The 18,462-nt window shown below is 36.5% G+C and overlaps 1 protein-coding gene across 1 annotated transcript; it reads right to left on the minus strand.

Annotated features, from left to right (window-relative positions):
- Positions 1 to 708: 708 nt before the first annotated feature.
- Positions 709 to 17,544, minus strand: agxt2 (alanine--glyoxylate aminotransferase 2). The gene is made up of 14 exons (XM_073871449.1): positions 17,354 to 17,544; positions 16,221 to 16,316; positions 15,790 to 15,973; positions 15,391 to 15,514; positions 13,886 to 13,980; positions 12,695 to 12,788; positions 11,982 to 12,075; positions 10,074 to 10,174; positions 9,606 to 9,698; positions 8,978 to 9,110; positions 8,477 to 8,565; positions 7,015 to 7,164; positions 2,903 to 3,001; positions 709 to 953 (listed from the first exon to the last, which is right to left on the minus strand). The coding sequence occupies exons 1-14, from the start codon at positions 17,451 to 17,453 to the stop codon at positions 852 to 854; spliced, it is 1,554 nt and encodes a 517-aa protein (XP_073727550.1). The 5' UTR covers positions 17,454 to 17,544; the 3' UTR covers positions 709 to 851.
- Between the last annotated feature and the right edge of the window lie 918 nt (positions 17,545 to 18,462).

Below are 18,462 nucleotides of genomic sequence, written 5' to 3' on the forward strand. Positions count from 1 at the left end.
GTCTGAAAATACAAAATTTCCCAATCCGTTAAAGGGACACTCCACTTTTTTGAAAATATGCTCATTTTCCAGCTCCCCTAAAGTTAAACATTTGATTTCCACCATTTTGGGATCCATCCAGCCGATCTCCGGGTCCGGCGGCACCACCCCCAGCACAGCCCAGCAAAATCCATTGAATCCGACCAGATCACCAGCATCACGCCAAAAAACAACCAAAAGGCTTCCATACCCTTCCCATTCAAAACTTGACTCCCCTGCAGTCACATCGTGCACCAAGACGACAGGAAATTAGTGGTGATATTACACACTACCCGAAAATAATCCCCTTGGTTACTTTCAAAAGCAGGGGACCATTTTCAAGCGCTGCGTGTTATCATTGCGCCTGCTGCAGCCATGTTACAGCAGTAAAGTCCTTGATTATTACGCCAGAATGAGAGTATAGCTCCTAGCCATATCTGCCTAGAAACTTTTAATTTTCTGTCGGTCTTAGTACACGATGCAACCACAGAAGAGTCAAGTTCCAAATAGGAAAAACACAAAAACTCCCCGGCCAATTTTTAGCGCAATGCCAATGGTCCAATCAGATTCAATGGACCATGCCAAGCTATGCCAAAAGTGGCACCGCCAGACCCAGAAACCAGCCGAACCGATTCCAAAATGGCAAAAATCAAATGCCCAACTCCAGGGGAGCTGGAAAACCAGCAAACCTTTTTTTTTAAAGTGGAGTGTCCCTTTAAATGCCAGGCAATTTTTTTAGGTCTTCAGATAAAATAAACGGACATGTTGTTAATTTATCATTTTTTCTGTATGGTAAGTTAAACCCAGTATGTCTATTGAATGTTGTGGATGTCCTATCTTCTCTCCAGGTAGTTGAGCACAGCCTGGTTAAACACGGCGACGAAGAAGTCTGCATCATCTTTAGTTATGCACATAGGCGGCTTGATTCTGAACGTCTAAGGAACAAGGTGAGAAAAGTAAGAAATTAATCATAATGAGATGCACATGGTGATGAAATCACACCATAAAATAAAAATGATTTGAATGCAATGAAGGATACTTTATAAATGTCCCAATTTTGGCAAATTGCCAGAATAGTGCATTGAAGTAGTTATTTTAAGATGTTTAAATGTACACATACATTGTAAATATAAACCTCACATTTTTCTACATGTAAATAAAAACAGAAACAGTTTATATAGTCCAACATTGGCACCAGTCAATATTTGTATAATAACAGGTCCTAGGTTTTTACAGCTGTCAATGATCTGCATACTCGAAGATGCAGTTTTTTGTGAAAAAATCCTGTCATCTCCAAAAGCACATGAAAAGTACTATAGTCAATATAACTTGGGTGCTATTTTAAAGTTTCAATGAAATAACTATGTAATATTGCAGTGTTTTTATAAACAATTTATCCGTGAAAGTCTGTTTTTTTATTCATGTGCCCTCATAAACTTTACACAAAATCTGAAAATGTACTTCCGCCTCTTATGGCGATCATTTTCAGATGATGTCAGTAAGATTGCTCATTCGTTAACTCCGCCCCCTCAAACTGTTAGTCTGCTGCCAGTTTATTTCTGAATGAAACTCCTATTTTTCTACATCTAATCAAAGCACAGTTGAAAACACAAGCCACGCCTACTATTTTCCAAGCCACGCCCTATTCCGTTTCACTCGGAAATACATCACAACACGGAAGTAAAGTCGATTGTGACTTTAGGTTCACGTGGACTTTAATGCTGCATCCGAAACCGCCTACTTCCATACTATGTAGTAGGCAAAGTAGAGCTTTTTGCATACTATATAGTATGGTAGTAGGCGATTTCGGACGCAGCATAAGTCTTCTGAAGATGAATGATAGCGCTGTGGTAAACAGACCAAAACATGTCTTCATTTGCTAAATATGTCACTATGTTTGTCTCCACTGGAGACCTGCGAATAGAGACAGCTGTATGAATCACTTTTTAAAGGGGACATATCATGAAAATCTGACTTTTTCAATGTTTAAGTGCTATATTTGGGTCCCCAGTGCTTCTATCAACCTGGAAAATGTGAAAAAGTTCAACCTATTAACTTAGTTTTGGTAAACCATTCTTTGCAAGCATGTGAAAAAATAGGTCATTGAAATTTGGCTCCCCTTATGAGGTCATAAGGGGATCTTATTATAATAATACGGCCCCTTAATCTGCACTATCCATCCACAGCAATGAGAGAAAAAATGATTGACAGCACAATTGAGTTCCATAACCACCATTATGGCGATCAGTGTTAGCATTTCATCAGCTCATTTGCATTTTAAAGGACACACCCAAAACGGCACATTTTTGCTCGCACCAACAAAGTGGCAATTTTAACATGTTATAATAAATTATCTATATGGTATATTGAGCTAAAACTTAACATACGTACTCTGAGGACACCAAAGATTTATTTTACATCTTTAAAAAGTCTTGTGAAATGTCCACAGAAAAAAATAATGCTTTGCAGATTTGTTATAACAAAAACAAAAAAAATGAAAACCAATTTTTCTGTTTTCTCCTGCTTTTATTAATGTAAAGCTGCTTTGAAACAATTAAACCATTGTGAAAAGCACTATATAAATAAAATTGACCTGACTTCTTTTTTAAGACATGCTTTTACTTTCAGACTGCAAAAAGAATAACCGTCAGAATTTCATGCAAAGTCATAACGGTAAAGCCCAGACCATTTGTAAATGCAATGCTTCCTGTAACTATTTCCATAAGTTTAGACAAGCAGGATTCCTGAGGCACAAAGCGACCATGTTACTACAAGACTGACACGGATCTCTGGAATACCTTTAGCATTGCACAACTTCCACACACGCATCGTGCATTTACAGTTCATTTCCACAGAAACCGGTTCACAGATGGTGCCCGCTTACCTGTCCTTTCAACCCGCCCTTTCCGATCAGCACACCCATGTCTTTAGTGTCCTCGAAAATCTCAGCCATGGCTTGTGAAGGGAGAGGGTCTTTGCTGACCTGGATATGGGGGAAATTTTCTTTTAAGAGAACATTTAGGCTCCTGTTTGAACAGGTTTTTATTTAACACAAACATGTCAACATGTCATTTGACTATAGGTTTGGTTAAACAAACTGCGATTGACATAATTTTCATTTTAGGGTGAACTTTACCTAACTACAGTACAGTGAAATCTGAAATGGCTTATCTTTGCAAACACACGCTGATAGATTCCAGTAAAAGGGTCGTGGGTGAGGTGCATCAGTGTTTTTAGAGAGCCCAGTGTATTTCTGAGAATGCTCAGATGGTCGGTCTGTCATTTCTCTTTGCTCGAGTTAATGGCTAACATGTTTTCTACCTCATTCCCTCTGAGGGAAAATGCCACACAAAGACAGACTGAACCGAATCATTAACTGTTCCATTTAAAGCTAATGTTACTCCTACATGTCTCTTCCTATACCTCAATGTTAGGACACCATTACTGCTCTGCAAACACAGTTTAATTAGGCGGATGCACAATAACAAGCTTCAGGATTTTTACGTTGATTTCTGAAGCGTGTCAAATCCTGAGGTATCTCTTGGTTTAAAGCAAAAGTTCATCCAAATATGAAATTTCTCTCAGAATTGGTTTACCATTGTGCCGTTTCGGATGTACATGACCTCCATTTGAACACAATCAAATCATTTTATATTTCAGTACAGTCATGTTATCTTTTTATATGTGGTATATGGTTATGGTAAACTCCAAAAAGCAGATCCATCCATCATATAAGCTCAAAATAATTATTATCATCCCTTACACACTTTATTATTTCACTTCAGTTCAACTTAAGTTCAATGAGAGAAAGTCATATATGCAGGTGCTGGTCATATAATTAGTATATAATCAAGAAGTTTTTTCACTAATTCCATTCAAAAAGTGAAACTTGTATATTATATTCATTCATTACACACAGACTGATATATTTCAAATGTTTATTTCTTTTCATTTTGCTGATTATAACTGACAACTAAGGAAAATCCCAAATTCAGTATCACAGAAAATTAGAATATTGTGAGAAGGTTCAACTTTGAAGACACCTGGTGTCACACACTAATCAGCAAATTAACTCAAAACACCTGCAAATGGCTTTTAAATGATCTCTTAGTCTAGTTCTGTAGGCTACATAATCACAGCGAAGACTGCTGACTTGACAGTTGTTAAAAGACGACCATTGGCATCTTGCACAAAAAAGGTCTTTGCAAAAGAGGCTGGCTGTTCACAGAGCTCTGTGTCCAAGCACATTAATAGAAAGGCGAAGGGAAGGAAAAGATGTGGTAGAAAAAATTGTACAAGCAATAGGGATAACCGCACCCTGGAGAGGATTGTGAAACAAAACCCATTCAAAAATGTGGGGGAGATTCACAAAGAGTGGACTGCAGCTGGAGTCAATGCTTCAAGAACCACTAAGCACAGACGTATGCAAGACACGGGTTTCAGCTGTCGCATTCCTTTTGTCAAGCCACTCTTGATCAACAGACAGCGTCTGTTGCTTGTACACTTTTTAGACTGCTGCTAAGTGGTCCAAAGATATGTTCTCTGATGAAAGGAAATTTAGCATTTCCTTTGGAAATCAGGGTCCCAGAGTCTGGAGGAAGAGAGGCACACAATCCATGTGGCTTGAGGTCCAGTGTAAAGTTTTCACAGTCAGTGATGGTTTGGGGTGCCATGTCATCTGCTGATGTTGGTCCACTGTGTTTTCTGATGTCCAAGGTCAATGCAGCCATATACCAGAATGTTTAAGAGCACTTCATGCTTCCTGCTGCTGACCAACTGGAGATGCAGATTTAATTTTCCAACAAGACTTGGCACCTCCACACAGTGCCAAAGCTACCAGTACCTGGTTTAAGGACCATGGTATCCCTGTTCTTAATTGGCCAGCAAACTCGCCTGACCTTCACCCCATAGAAAATCTATGGGGTATTGTAAAGAGGAAGATGCGATATGCCAAACCAAACAATGCAGAAGAGCTGAAGGCCACTATCAGAGCAACCTGGGCTCTAATAACACCTGAGCAGTGCCACAGACTGATCGACTCCATGCCACGCAGCATTGCTGCAGTAATTCAGGCAAAAGAAGCCACAACTAAGTATTGAGTGCTGTACATGCTCATACTTTTCATGTTAATACTTTTCAGTTGGCCAAGATTTCTAAAAATCCTTTTTTCTATTGGTCTTAAGTCATATTCCAATTTTCTGAGACACTGAATCCGGGATTTTTCTTAGTTGTCAGTTATTATCATCAACAGTAAAGAAATAAATATTTGAAATATATCAGTCTGTGTGTAATGAATGAATATAATATACAAGTTTCACTTTTTGAATGCACCTTTATATCTTGGATGGCATGAGTGTGAGAAACTTATGACAGAAAACTTTCAGATTTTGGTAAACTGTTGCTTCAATATAAAAAAACAATACCAAAAAGGTATTGAAAATTACTGGGTAAATTATGCATCTTTCATCTTTTCTACCTTTACAAGGACAGACAACTATAATACATCCTTTTATAAGTTGATTTTCCTGAAAAAATGCAAAAACCATTATCCAAGCCTTATTTGTTCAAGCATCACAACCAGTCCAGCAATATAATGGCTCTATCCATTTGCATCTAAAAACCACCACAACGTGCAATGGTACAAAAATTACACACCATCATAGTGGATTTTCTGGTTTTCTCATTTATCTCATATTAAAAAGGTTATTGGTAGGCAGTAGGCGGGTGATTCTCACGAAACCATTGAAACACCACGGCACTAATGATTTTAGCTTTAAAATGTGTAATATAGTAACATTAAAAAGCATCAGAATTAACACAATACTGTGTTCTACCTTGCACAATGTGTGATTTCAACATAAGAATTTATAATTGTAAATTTTATCTCATTTTCTGCTGAAATTCTCATTACCGCAATGTGTCCGGCTGTGTTTGAACATGCGTTATGTTGTAATTTAATCAAATTAACACAAAAATATTAAGGAAAAAAATAAATGGATGTTTTGCTAGACTACTTTAGATGACAGAAAAAATATTTACTAAATATTCATGTATAATAATAATGAAGAAAAATTAGGAAAATGATGTGTCCATGCCTGATGTTCTCATCCTCCGCAACACTTTTTGAGAACAGTTTAAGCACACATACAGAATTTTAATAAAGTTTGATTTTGAGTGATCAAGCACATGGACCAGTTACTTCAAGATGGCTACCAGGTAAGATCATTTTTTTACAGTTAATTTGAAATATTGTCTTGTCAGAATGCTTACACGACATTTTGATTATCATTACCGCAACAGATGCTTATTAAATGTTAATTTAATTAATTGAAGCATAATACTTTGATTTTAAATGCATGTGCAGAATCTCCAAATTATGTTCTTTCAGGTTTGTCATGTCATTTTGAAAATATGTCAGTGTTGATGTTTTCTGACTGTTGCGGTAATGAGATTTCTTAGGACAAATTTTTTTAATTATGTTACAAAAAGTGTTAAATGATAAGTAAAAGTTTTTAAATTAATGTTCCCATTTACTCCAGACTTTGTTTTTCAATGTCTGGTGGGAAAAAAAGTAAATTTAAGCAATTTTTACATTTTCATGCTTGACAATTTTAAAACCAAGTTTTCGTGAGAATCACCCAGGCATTTTCCATCATTAAAGCTCCATGCAGTGGAAGATGTACAGCCAGATGTCTTTGTGTATTCAAGACATTAGTTCAGGTGGATCGAAATGTTTTTTACTAAACAATGTTCTGCTTACAATTGTGTGCACTGTTACGTCACTTTTGTAAACTGGGGAGGCTATACAGCAAATATGGTTTATAGAAAATGTCAGTTTACCTATTTAAACTTGTATTCTTATAACTTAATCCAAATAACACCAGATCCTATTTACATATCCAACAGATGATTTTTAATACTTGACCCACATTGAGATGATAAGAATTATTATAAATGAAGGTTACATGAGATCATATTGGTGTACTGCTTATTTACCTTATCTTTGACCATCTCTACCCCGATCATAAGACCTTTTCCTCGTACGTCACCAATGATCTCGTACTTATCCCGGAGTTTGGCCAACTCTGTCAGCAGGTAGGTCCCCACATTAGCACTGTTCTCCTGCGTCCTGTCTTCTTTAATCGTCTGAGAGACACACATAAAAAACCTTTTGATGTTTTATACAACATGAGGATGAAAAATTTCTAGATTTTGCACCTTAAGTGTGCGTGGTGTGCCATGATGTGTGAAAAACAGCACACCACACACGAACAGATTTTCAACAAGTGTCTCGACTGTGTGAACACAGGAAATCTCGCAAAATATCGCGAGACTTCAGAATAAGCATGACGGACAATATGCAGGAAGAAATTTTAATAATATTGTTTGGAATGATTTTCACAGAAAATTTAAGGGAAAAAAGAATAGGTTTTGGGTGAAGTCATGGAGACTGCGGGAACATGGTCTGTACACGGTCCCTTTGCATCACTTTGTACTGCGCCATGACTGCTTCAGTCTTCCATCATCTCACTTTCTGATTGGATATTGTTTCGTTTCACGTGATTATCTCAAGAGCGTGCGCGTGCTTGTCCTCTGATCGTAAATATTAAACATGTGAATTGCGATCGGGGCGGCTCCGATGTTCTTCTGATCAGATTTGGACACTCTTAACACACCTCATACCAAGGGAAAATCTGACAAGATAATCTGTAGAACCATCAAGATAATCGGGACATAGCTAGGATTTTCGGAAGGGGGGTAAATCGGCTCAAAATCAGCCCGATTATGGCCTTGTCCCAAATGGCGCACTTTATGTGAACTTTCGGTCTCGTGGCCTTAAATTGTGTATGCTTGCTTAGTCTACGAGTCCGTAGGGTGTCCCATCTGTCATTTTACGCTTTGAAGTGTGCTCATCAGCGCCCCCTTTGCCCCCTTAATGTGGTCTTCGGCGAAGCCCGCACTGCAGCAGGCTTTGCGCACTTTGCCAACCCAGATGTCCTTGCGAAAGAGCAATTAGAGCAATCAGACGACGGAAGGGAGGAGTTCACACTGACGGGCAACTTATCTTCCTATTTCCAGAGTGACGCTTGAGTCTGTCCCAAAATATTACTCCAGTGCACCCACGTGGACTTGCATCAAGGGTCCCTAAACTCTGCACTACATGATGTCATCAAAGTGTGGACTGGAGGAGGACCACAAGTCCGGAGTGTGCCATTTGGGACAGGGCCAAACTTTTGGTGTGTAGCCTACCCAGCATTATGATAATATTGATGTCAACACAGTTCAGCATGACTAACGCTGAATGGTAAAACCGTTACCTTAATAATTTAGAAGGTTGTAATGAACATTCTTTGAAAATATAACTTTTTAATATCTTTAATATTGACTAAAATCAAACTTTGATTGTGAGACTTTAGCGTGGATTTCACAGAGAGGGTAACAATCAATGTGTACTTACATCTAACACTGAAGATGCAATTGAACAGGCCAGTGGATTACCCGCAAATGTGTTGAAATGAACTTCCTTTCCAAATGAACTGGCAATCTCTGCAAATAAGCAACGTTTTAAAGATTTATTTTTATTTTTATTAGTTATAGTTTAGTGTCAACCCATTTTCCTCACTTCCAAAACTCAGGCAATGTGTAAAAGTTGGTGAGTTTTTTTTTACTACAATAGAAATATCCAACTGACATGAACCAAAGAGCTTATCAACATGAACAAAGTGCCCCGACTGCAGAGTATTTTAAGGCGAACGCAACAGTACACCATTAAAAAACAACACGAGAGCAATTTAATTCATATATTTTTGTTCCATATTAATGTCTTGCCATTGGCTCCGAGCTCACCTTAAGTGCAGTCTAACAATGCACACGTTAATTACGGCAAACCGCATGTCATTATCGCCTATGCAAATCACACAATAATTCATCTGAAAGGATTTAACAGCAGTGGACTTACCTGCTGTGGTTACCACAGCACCCATTGGGAACCCATTAGCAATGCCCTTTGCCATAGTAACCATGTCTGGAATTACATTATGTCCCTGAAACCCCCAAAAGTGACTTCCTGTGCGCCCAAAACCAGTCTGTACCTAAGAAGCATATGGCATTAAAAAATAATAACTTTATTCTGAAATCAAGCAATATTCATAAAACAGTAGGTGAAAAGTACCAGGGTGATTTAATTCTTCTGGCTGGATTCTGATGTAAAAACATTTTACGGATTTTTTTAACAGTGTACTTATTTAAAATAAGCTTTAAACAAGTATGTTGTAAAATACCGTAAAATAATGGGCATAATAAATAACAGAAATTTTCCGTAATACAAAAATGCTGTTTTTTTGTAATTTTACCTACTCAAGTATGCGATTTCGGGCGCATCCGATAGCAATTATCTCCAATTGGGGGGTGTAGCCGAGCACAGGTGTATCTGTTTAAATTGTTTGCGTGATGTCAAATATTAATCTTATTGTTTTAGAGTAATTTTGCAAAATCATTGTTCATCAATTTATATGGTTAATCAATCATCTAACCAGTCTGATGGACGAGCTTAATGTTTGAATGGGATTTACACCACCATATCAGACCTCATCTGTGATACAGACTCCACCTCTCTCCCGAACAAGCTGGAAGGTCTCCTTCAGGTAGTTTTTAGGGTATTGAACAGCTCCACCAACGCCCTACGTACAAATATTGATGATCCTCACAATATGTCATAATTTAATGCAAATGATGATTGTAATGATTAAAGGGATAGTTCAAGCAGAAATCATTTATTTACAAACCTGTATACTTTTCTTTGTTCTGATGAACACACATGAAGATATTTGTAATCAAGGAGGAAGCTGAAGCACTATTGACTTCAATAGTAGCAAAACATAATAATAATTCTATAGAAGTCAATGGTGCCCCAAAAAGTTTGAGGGTGAATAAGGGATATAATTTTTCTTTTTTTGGTGAACTATCCCTTTAATGCTTGTCAGTATTTGTAATAATATGTTTTAAATGTCGTACATCCAGTGTAAAATTTAATCCATCATATAATGTAGTCAAACCTGAATAGATTCTCCAATAAATGCAGCGATACGAGACGAAACACTTGTGTCAAACGTCTCTTTAAGCTGGTCAATATATTTATCATTGGCCTGACAGTGACCTAAGAAAAGATAAGAGATTCACATTTATTGGCCAATAAAAATAAATGTAACAAATGTTCTTAAGAAAAAATCTGTCCATGCAAAACTTGCATACACAATGCTACGGTGGATACTTGCCGACCCAAAAGAAAAGAGCCCAGACCGAAGTCTATAAGACATTCAGGTTTATGGGATTTGCCCAAAAATCGAAATGCTTAAAAAATGTGACCCGATACAGTGAATAGAGTACCTCACACATTTTGGAGCGTCTCTGTCATAGTTAGTCATAATTACTTATTAAAATATTAAACACAGAAATGTAGAAATAAATACGTGTAGAAATAAATAAATTTAGAAATAAATACATTTTGAAATGAATAACTGTAGAAATAAATTCATGTGGTAATAAATAAATTCTAGAAATAAATACATGTGGAAATGAATAAATGTATAAATAAATAAATGTGGAAATAAATAAATGTATAAATAAATAAATGTATAAATAAATAAATGTATAAATAAATACGTGTGGAAATAAATAAATGTATAAATAAATAAATGTAAAAAATAAATAAATGTTTGCATAAATAAATACATAAATGTGGAAATTAATAAAATAATAAATAAATTATATTTATAAATAAATACAGAAATAAATACATTTGTTTAAAATATTTTAATACCAAAAAATAAATAAAAGTAGCAATACTCATTTATGTTTGTTTTATATATATATCTTATTATATGTATTATTTATTTATAATTTTTCCATTACTTAATACAAAAAAAAAATAAAAGTAGCAATACTCATTTATGTTTCTTTTATATACATCTTATTATATTTATTATTTATTTATAATTTTTGCATTACTTAATACCAAAAAAGAAATAAAAGTAGCAATACTCATTTATGTTTCTTTTATATATATCTTATTATATTTCTTATTTATTTATAATTTTTGCATTACTTAATACCAAAAAAGAAATAAAAGTAGCAATACTCATTTATGTTTGTTTTATATATATATCTTATTATATGTATTATTTATTTATAATTTTTGCATTACTTAATACAAAAAAAAGAAATAAAAGTAGCAATTCTCATTTATGTTTCTTTTATATATATCTTATTATATTTATTATTTATTTATAATTTTTGCATTACTTAATACCAAAAAAGAAATAAAAGTAGCAATACTCATTTATGTTTGTTTTATACATATCTTATTATATGTATTATTTATTTATAATTTTTGCATTACTTAATACAAAAAAAGAAATAAAAGTAGCAATACTCATTTATGTTTCTTTTATATATATCTTATTATATTTATTATTTATTTATAATTTTTGCATTACTTAATACCAAAAAAAGAAATAAAAGTAGCAATACTCATTTATGTTTGTTTTATATATATCTTATTATATGTATTATTTATTTATAATTTTGCATTACCAGTCCTCCAAATCACAAAATGTTCTTTACATTATGTAAGATGATTTTATGTAGAAAATGTATAAATAAAAATACTATAGCTGGGTTTTCACAGAATGGCTCACAAATAATTGTCTATATAAAACCAGTGCTGGATGACTGAGTTGCCCACTCACAATATTTTTTATATGCTACCTTGCTCTTAAAAATGTTTGTCCAGAAGACGAACGGTCCTTCAGAGCAATTTAAGCTTTTAAAATATGCTATGGACTCAGGAAAATCTGCACAGACCTCAGATGAACAGCGACAATAAGATTAGGGATTGGGTTAGTATGTAGTGTTTACAGATGTATATCCTGATAGAAAGAAATGTGATGTTTTAATATGTGTACCTGGTGAGCAGCTGCACTGTCGTGTGGTTTGAATTGGAGAGTCTCTACAGTGACTGCCTCCCCATGGACCCCTGAACACATCTGGACACATAGTCTAAAAAAAAAAAATCGCACTGTTCACCTAACCCACATGACAATAAAGTCGAGAAAAACATATCCTAAATTTATCTACAAAAGCTTTTGAAATATAATACAATGTTGTAGGGTCTCCCAATGTTATATGCAGAATTTGTAGGAGCAGTTTCACAGACAGGGTTTAGATTAATCCAAGACTAGGCCTTAGTTATATTAGGACATTTAAGTCGTTTTAACAAACAAACCTTACAAAAAACAATACTGGTGTGCATCTTGAGACGAAACAGTGGTACTGATATATGTTAAGATATGTGACTCAATGCAAAATGTTTTATATTAAGTCAGCTTAAATATGCAATTTAGTCTGGGACTAGAATAAGCCCTATCCATGAAACTGCCCCATAGTGTTCACTCTGAAGGAAAAATGCTCAAATCGACTATTGACATTTAATTTTGCTTTGTAACACTCTTATTTTGATTTATAAAAACCTAATGAGAACTGACAGTAATTCTGTTGCGTTTGCAGACTTAACTTGATGCCTGCTCTCATAATGTAGTTTGTGAAACTGTCTCAGAAGAATATTACCTTTAAAAAGCAGGTCGTTCACAAAAGGATTAATGATTGTTGTCATACGTACGTTGTAGCAGCCCAGAGAGGAGGGGACGGGAAATTTATATGTTGAGTTAGATGTGAGACCTGTTCCTTGTGGACTGCCACCATGATACGAGCCCCTGCATACACAAACAAAGAAAAATCCAGCTAAGACCAGCATAAGCTGGTAGCTGGCACTAGCTGGTTTATGCTGGTCCTCCCAGCCTGACAAAGCGCTGGTCATGCTGGTGGGCCAGCTGGCCTTCCAGCCTGACCAGCTAAGTCCAGCTAGACCAGCTTAAAAAGTGTCCAAAACACAGCTAGACCAGCTTGCTACACCAGCAAAACCAGCTTCCTAAACCAGCAAAACCAGCTAAAACCAAGCTGGGAGACCAGCTAAAACCAGCTCACCAGCTTATGCTGGTCTTAGCTGGATTTTTCAGTAGGGTTTTGATTTGTGACGACAGCATTAAAACAAAAGAAAGAGAGATTAAAGAGATTCACACATAAAAATGTCAAATCAGTCATCACTAACTCACCCTAAATTGTTACAATCCTGTATAAATACAGAAGATATTTTGAAGAATGTTTGTAACAAAACAGATCAAGGCCACCATTGACTTCCATAGTAGGAAAAAAATAATACTGTGGAAGTGAATGGTGCCACAGATCTGATGACAAAATTTTCATTTTTCAGTAAACAATCCCATTAAAAAGAAAATAAGCTATTTAATTTCTCCATTCAATTTGGCATTTAAAGGGACACTCCACCTTTTTTTGATAATAGGCTCATTTTCCAGCTCCCCTAGAGTTAAACATTTGATTTTTACCATTATGGAATCCATTCAGCCGATCTTCAGGTCTGGTGGTACCACTTTTAGCATAGCTTAGCATAATCCATTGAATCTGATTAGACCATTAGCATCGCGCTAAAAATAACCAAAGAGCAGCAGGCATAGTGATATTATGCAGCGCCCGAAAATAGCCCCTGCTATTGAAGGTAACTAAGGGGACTATTTTCGGGCAGTGTGTAACATCACTAAGTCAGAATGAGAGTATAGTTCCTAGCCATATCGCATAGAAAATCGCAACTTTTAATTTTCTGTCTGTCTTAGTACACAATGTAGTCATTAATTATGTTTCTCAAACATTTATCTAGTTTAATTGTTTGTTATGATTGAATACTATTTTAACCTAAAGTAAATGTGAGGTCATTTCTGTGCACCACGTCGATCACCTGAGTGTTATGACGTCAAAATTTCCAGTGTGAAGCCGAGCCATTAGCACTGCGAGGTCATTTGCCTCAGAACCACAGTTAGTGAAATACACAACCTAAAAAAACAACAAATGCCACATTCAGAAAAGCAACATACTACACTTCTATTACTGCAGTATACAGTATGAACATTTTCTGCATATACACTCACCTAAAGGATTATTAGGAACACCTGTTCAATTTCTCAATAATGCAATTATCTAATCAACAAGACAATCTCCTAAACTCTAAACTGAATGTCAGAATGGGAAAGAAAGGTGATTTAAGCAATTTTAAGGGTGGCATGGTTGTTGGTGCCAGACAGCCGGTCTGAGTATTTCACAATCTGCTCAGTTACTGGGATTTTCACGCACAACCATTTCTAGGGTTAACAAAGAATGGTGTGAAAAGGGAAAAACATTCAGTATGTGGCAGTCCTGTGGGTGAAAATGCCTTGTTGATGGTAGAGGTCAGAGGAGAATGGACCGACTGTTTCAAGCTGATAGAAGATCAACTTTGACAGAAATAACCACTTGTTACAACCAAGGTATGCAGCAAAGCATTTGTGAAGCAACAACACGCACAACCTTGAGGCGGATGGGCTACAACAGCAGAAGACCCCACCGGGTACCACTCATCTCCACTACAAATAGGAAAAAGAGGCTACAATTTGCATAAGCTCACCAAAATTGGACAGTTAAGACTGGAAAAATGTTGCCTGGTCTGATGAGTCTTGATTTCTGTTGAGACATTCAGATGGTAGAGTCAGAATTTGGCGTAAACAGAATGAGAACATGGATTCATCATGCCTTGTTACCACTGTGCAGGCTGGTGGTGTGATGTAATGGTGTGGGGGATGTTTTCTTGTGCCAATTGGGCATTGTTTAAATGCCACGGCCTACCTGAGCATTGTTTCTGACCATGTCCATCCCTTTATGACACCATGTACCCATCCTCTGATGACTACTTTCAGCAGGATTATGCACCATGTCACGAAGCTCAAATCATTTCAAATTGGTTTCTTGAACATGACAATGAGTTCACTGTACTAAAATGGCCCACACAGTCACCAGATCTCAACCCAATAGAGCATCTTTGGGATGTGGTGGAACGGGAGTTTCGTGCCCTGGATGTGCATCCCACAAATCTCCATCAGCTGCAAGATGCTATCCTATCAATATGGGCCAACATTTCTAAAGAATGCTTTCAGCACCTTGTTGAATCAATGCCATGTAGAATTAAGGCAGTTGTGAAGGCGAAAGGGGGTCAAACACAGTTTTAGTATGGTGTTCCTAATAATCCGTTAGGTGAGTGTATGTTCTGCATATATTTACTATTTCTAAACCTTTTAATTTATAGGATTTATAAGGAGCTTGTTGGTAAGTGTACAATGTAAGCTGAGATGTAGCAATACTTTAGTATTTAATTATAGCCATAGTGTGCACTTCAGACAGTGATTCACTTTAAATTCACAGATAGCCGTGCACCTTTAGAGGGTCTGGGAAAAGGGACACCAGTTTCTCTGCGTACTCCTGCAGTTGTGGGTAAATGTAGATGGGCGTCGTGTGCCATACACGCCTTAGCTGTTTCTCTGCCGCTTCAGTCACTTTTCTGCGATCACATGCAAATGGGTGGTTAGATTAACAATTAAACATTACCACTCTTAGTTGTATATTTCAGTCTGAGCTTTAACCCTGGAGAACCCAAGAACCCTTCTCTTAGCATTAATTAACATTGGCCAAATTTGACCCGTGGGTTCTCCAGGGTTAATGCAAAATGTCAAAGCAAAAAAAGTGAAATAGAAGTGCAAATGTCATGGGTTCAATTCACTCTCTACCCTAATGTAAATGTAAAAATACATAGCAACAAATCCAAAAGGTCCTTACGGGTGACAGTGTCCGACACTCACAGTGGACACCCCCGCGAACATATCCAGATAGCGTCTTCCATCCACATCCCAAAGCCACTGCATATAGCCCTGTTTTATATAAACTGGCTTTTTGTAGTATGTTACTTTTGAGATCATAGGGTTACAGTTGTGTTTCCTGATTTCGAGCAGACGTTCTTTAGACATGCCCTGCAGGAACATACATAATGACAGTACAGGTAATAGTTTTAGTTAGACTCCACAACACATAGGCTACGTGGCATGCAAGGGTAAAACTGCATTTTGGTTATGGGGATCCACACAATTGCACTATTTAGAGGTCTTTCCTTTATAATACATACACATCAGTGAATTAAAATGGTACATGTCATTTGTTAATTATTGCTTGACTCTTTTGGTACATTAAATCTGTAATTAATTATTGCAAATACATGCCCTGGTATGGTTCAGGTTTAAAGTCACATGCAGGCATGTCAGGCAGTTTAGGTGAGGGGTGATTCACAGCTGACTTTTGACATAACACACCTGGGCACAGATAACAGTCTTAAAGGGATAGTTCACCAAAAAATGACAATTTTGTCATCATCTAAGTTGTTATAAACCTATACAAGTTTCTGAATTCTGTTGAACACAAAATAAGACATTTTGCACACAATTCACAGTACCCACTGAATTCCATAGTAGGAAAAAATACTATGGAAGTCAATAGAATAAAGAAACTCATACAGGAATCATATTTAATGTCAAAAAGTCAGGTAAACAAAATTTGGTGGACAGTTTTTTAATCTCTTTTGATGTAAATTCATTTGACAGTGTTAAACTTTTATTTAATTTTGCACTGCTAACCATGTATGTGTTTATTTAAAATAAATACAATTTTTGATCATGTTAGTTTGACTGTTGTTTAACTAATGTTAACAGATACAACTTTAGATTTTAAAAATCTATAGTAGGTTTTACAATAAGGTTGCATTTGATATTGTCAGCAGCATTTACTAATACGTAAAAGTTTTAACTCTAAACATTTTAAAATGCACAATGAACTTACATGATTTGAAGTAGCATTTTGACGGGTATTATCTGCATCCCAATTCGCCTATATGCTATGCCCTAAAAGTATGTGTACACTGTTTTTGTTATGGGAAAGTATAGACATTTGAGTGCATTGAAAGAGATGAGATATATTAAATCTAAATTCGACTACTAGTAGTTAAAGTATGCGGATTGGGAAACAGGGAAGGTGCGTGTTCGACTTTTTGCGGCGCTGCACAAACAGAACGGGACATGACAGCAAATTACCGCGAGAGCGATTTGAAACCTGCAGCGCTTCTAGGGTTTCGAAACACTCTCGCGCTACTATGATGTCACACTTACGCGGTCTGCGCAGCCGGCACAAAGTCGAGAACAGTTATTATCTTGGTTACACTAGTACTAGTAGATAACTCGCTAGTCATTCCAATGATTCAGAGTCAGATCGAGTGATTCGCGACAGAGTCATTCAAACCGCGGGAAAGCACCTGCATTCCTTTAAACAAACGCGTAGAAAATCAGCATTGACTCACCGCTCCCTCTGTGGAGTTTCACAAACACATCCACTGCATTAAATGAGCGTGTTTTCCCCAGCAAACGCGGGCTGTTTATACGAGACAAAACTTGATGCATTACTGCTGCTTTATTTTCACACTTGGCTCCCTGCAAAATGCCAAAAGTGTGAAGAAGCCGAGACTTTTCCCTGATAAGACTGTGATTGGGAGGGTGAGAGCTGAACCAATGAAAAGTGGGGGTAAAGTCTATATACCCTCTTCATTCCATTGCCTTTAGTAACTTATCCAATAGCCATGCATCATTTTGTGCATTACTGTAAGGTATAAATGCAAATTTTACATATTACCATGCATGCTCATTACATCACTGTCACTTATTTGCATTTATTTCATGTAGTTAACTATACCAGTGGTTCCCAAACTTTTTCAGCGTGCGGCCCCCCCTTGTGTACAGTGCATTCCTTCGCGGCTCCCCAAAGAAAATTTGTGACAAAAAACTGTTCTAAAACTCAACATTTTAATAAAAAAACATTAAATTATACAAAAAAGTAGTGCTTTTGGTTAGTAGCCTTATTTTTTTAGGTTTAATTACACAGAATTCATGATAAATTAATTTATTTCATCTCGCGGCCCCCAGTTTGAAAACCAGTGAACTATACGATATCATTGCATAGTGTTTCCATTTGACTATTAAGATATTTATTTAATGTTTTATAATCAATATCAACTTAATGTTCATTATGTAACAAAGACACTAATACCTACCACACATAGGCTACTGACAAAACCTCATAGTCTGAATATTGCTTTTTCTCCAAGTGGCTCTCCTTGGTCACAGCATTATCTTCTAGTGGTCCTGAGGGGTTTGGCCACTTTTTCATCTGGTCAACCTGGTTTTTGCTGGTTAGGCTAGGAGGCCAGCTAATACCAGCTAACACACCAGCTTGACCAGACTGAAAGACCAGCTTTGGAAGGACCAGCTTAGCCTATTCCATTTTAAACCAGCTAAAACCAGCCAACCAGTACGGCCAAGCTTTCCAGTTTCTCATTATGAGATGTGCGTCTTTATTATAAGATTTTCTCATTAATCAAACTTGATCTTATTATGACTTACAAAGCCTCCATAG

This window comes from Misgurnus anguillicaudatus, chromosome 9 (genome assembly GCF_027580225.2).
Source record: "Misgurnus anguillicaudatus chromosome 9, ASM2758022v2, whole genome shotgun sequence".
NCBI lineage: Eukaryota > Metazoa > Chordata > Actinopteri > Cypriniformes > Cobitidae > Misgurnus > Misgurnus anguillicaudatus.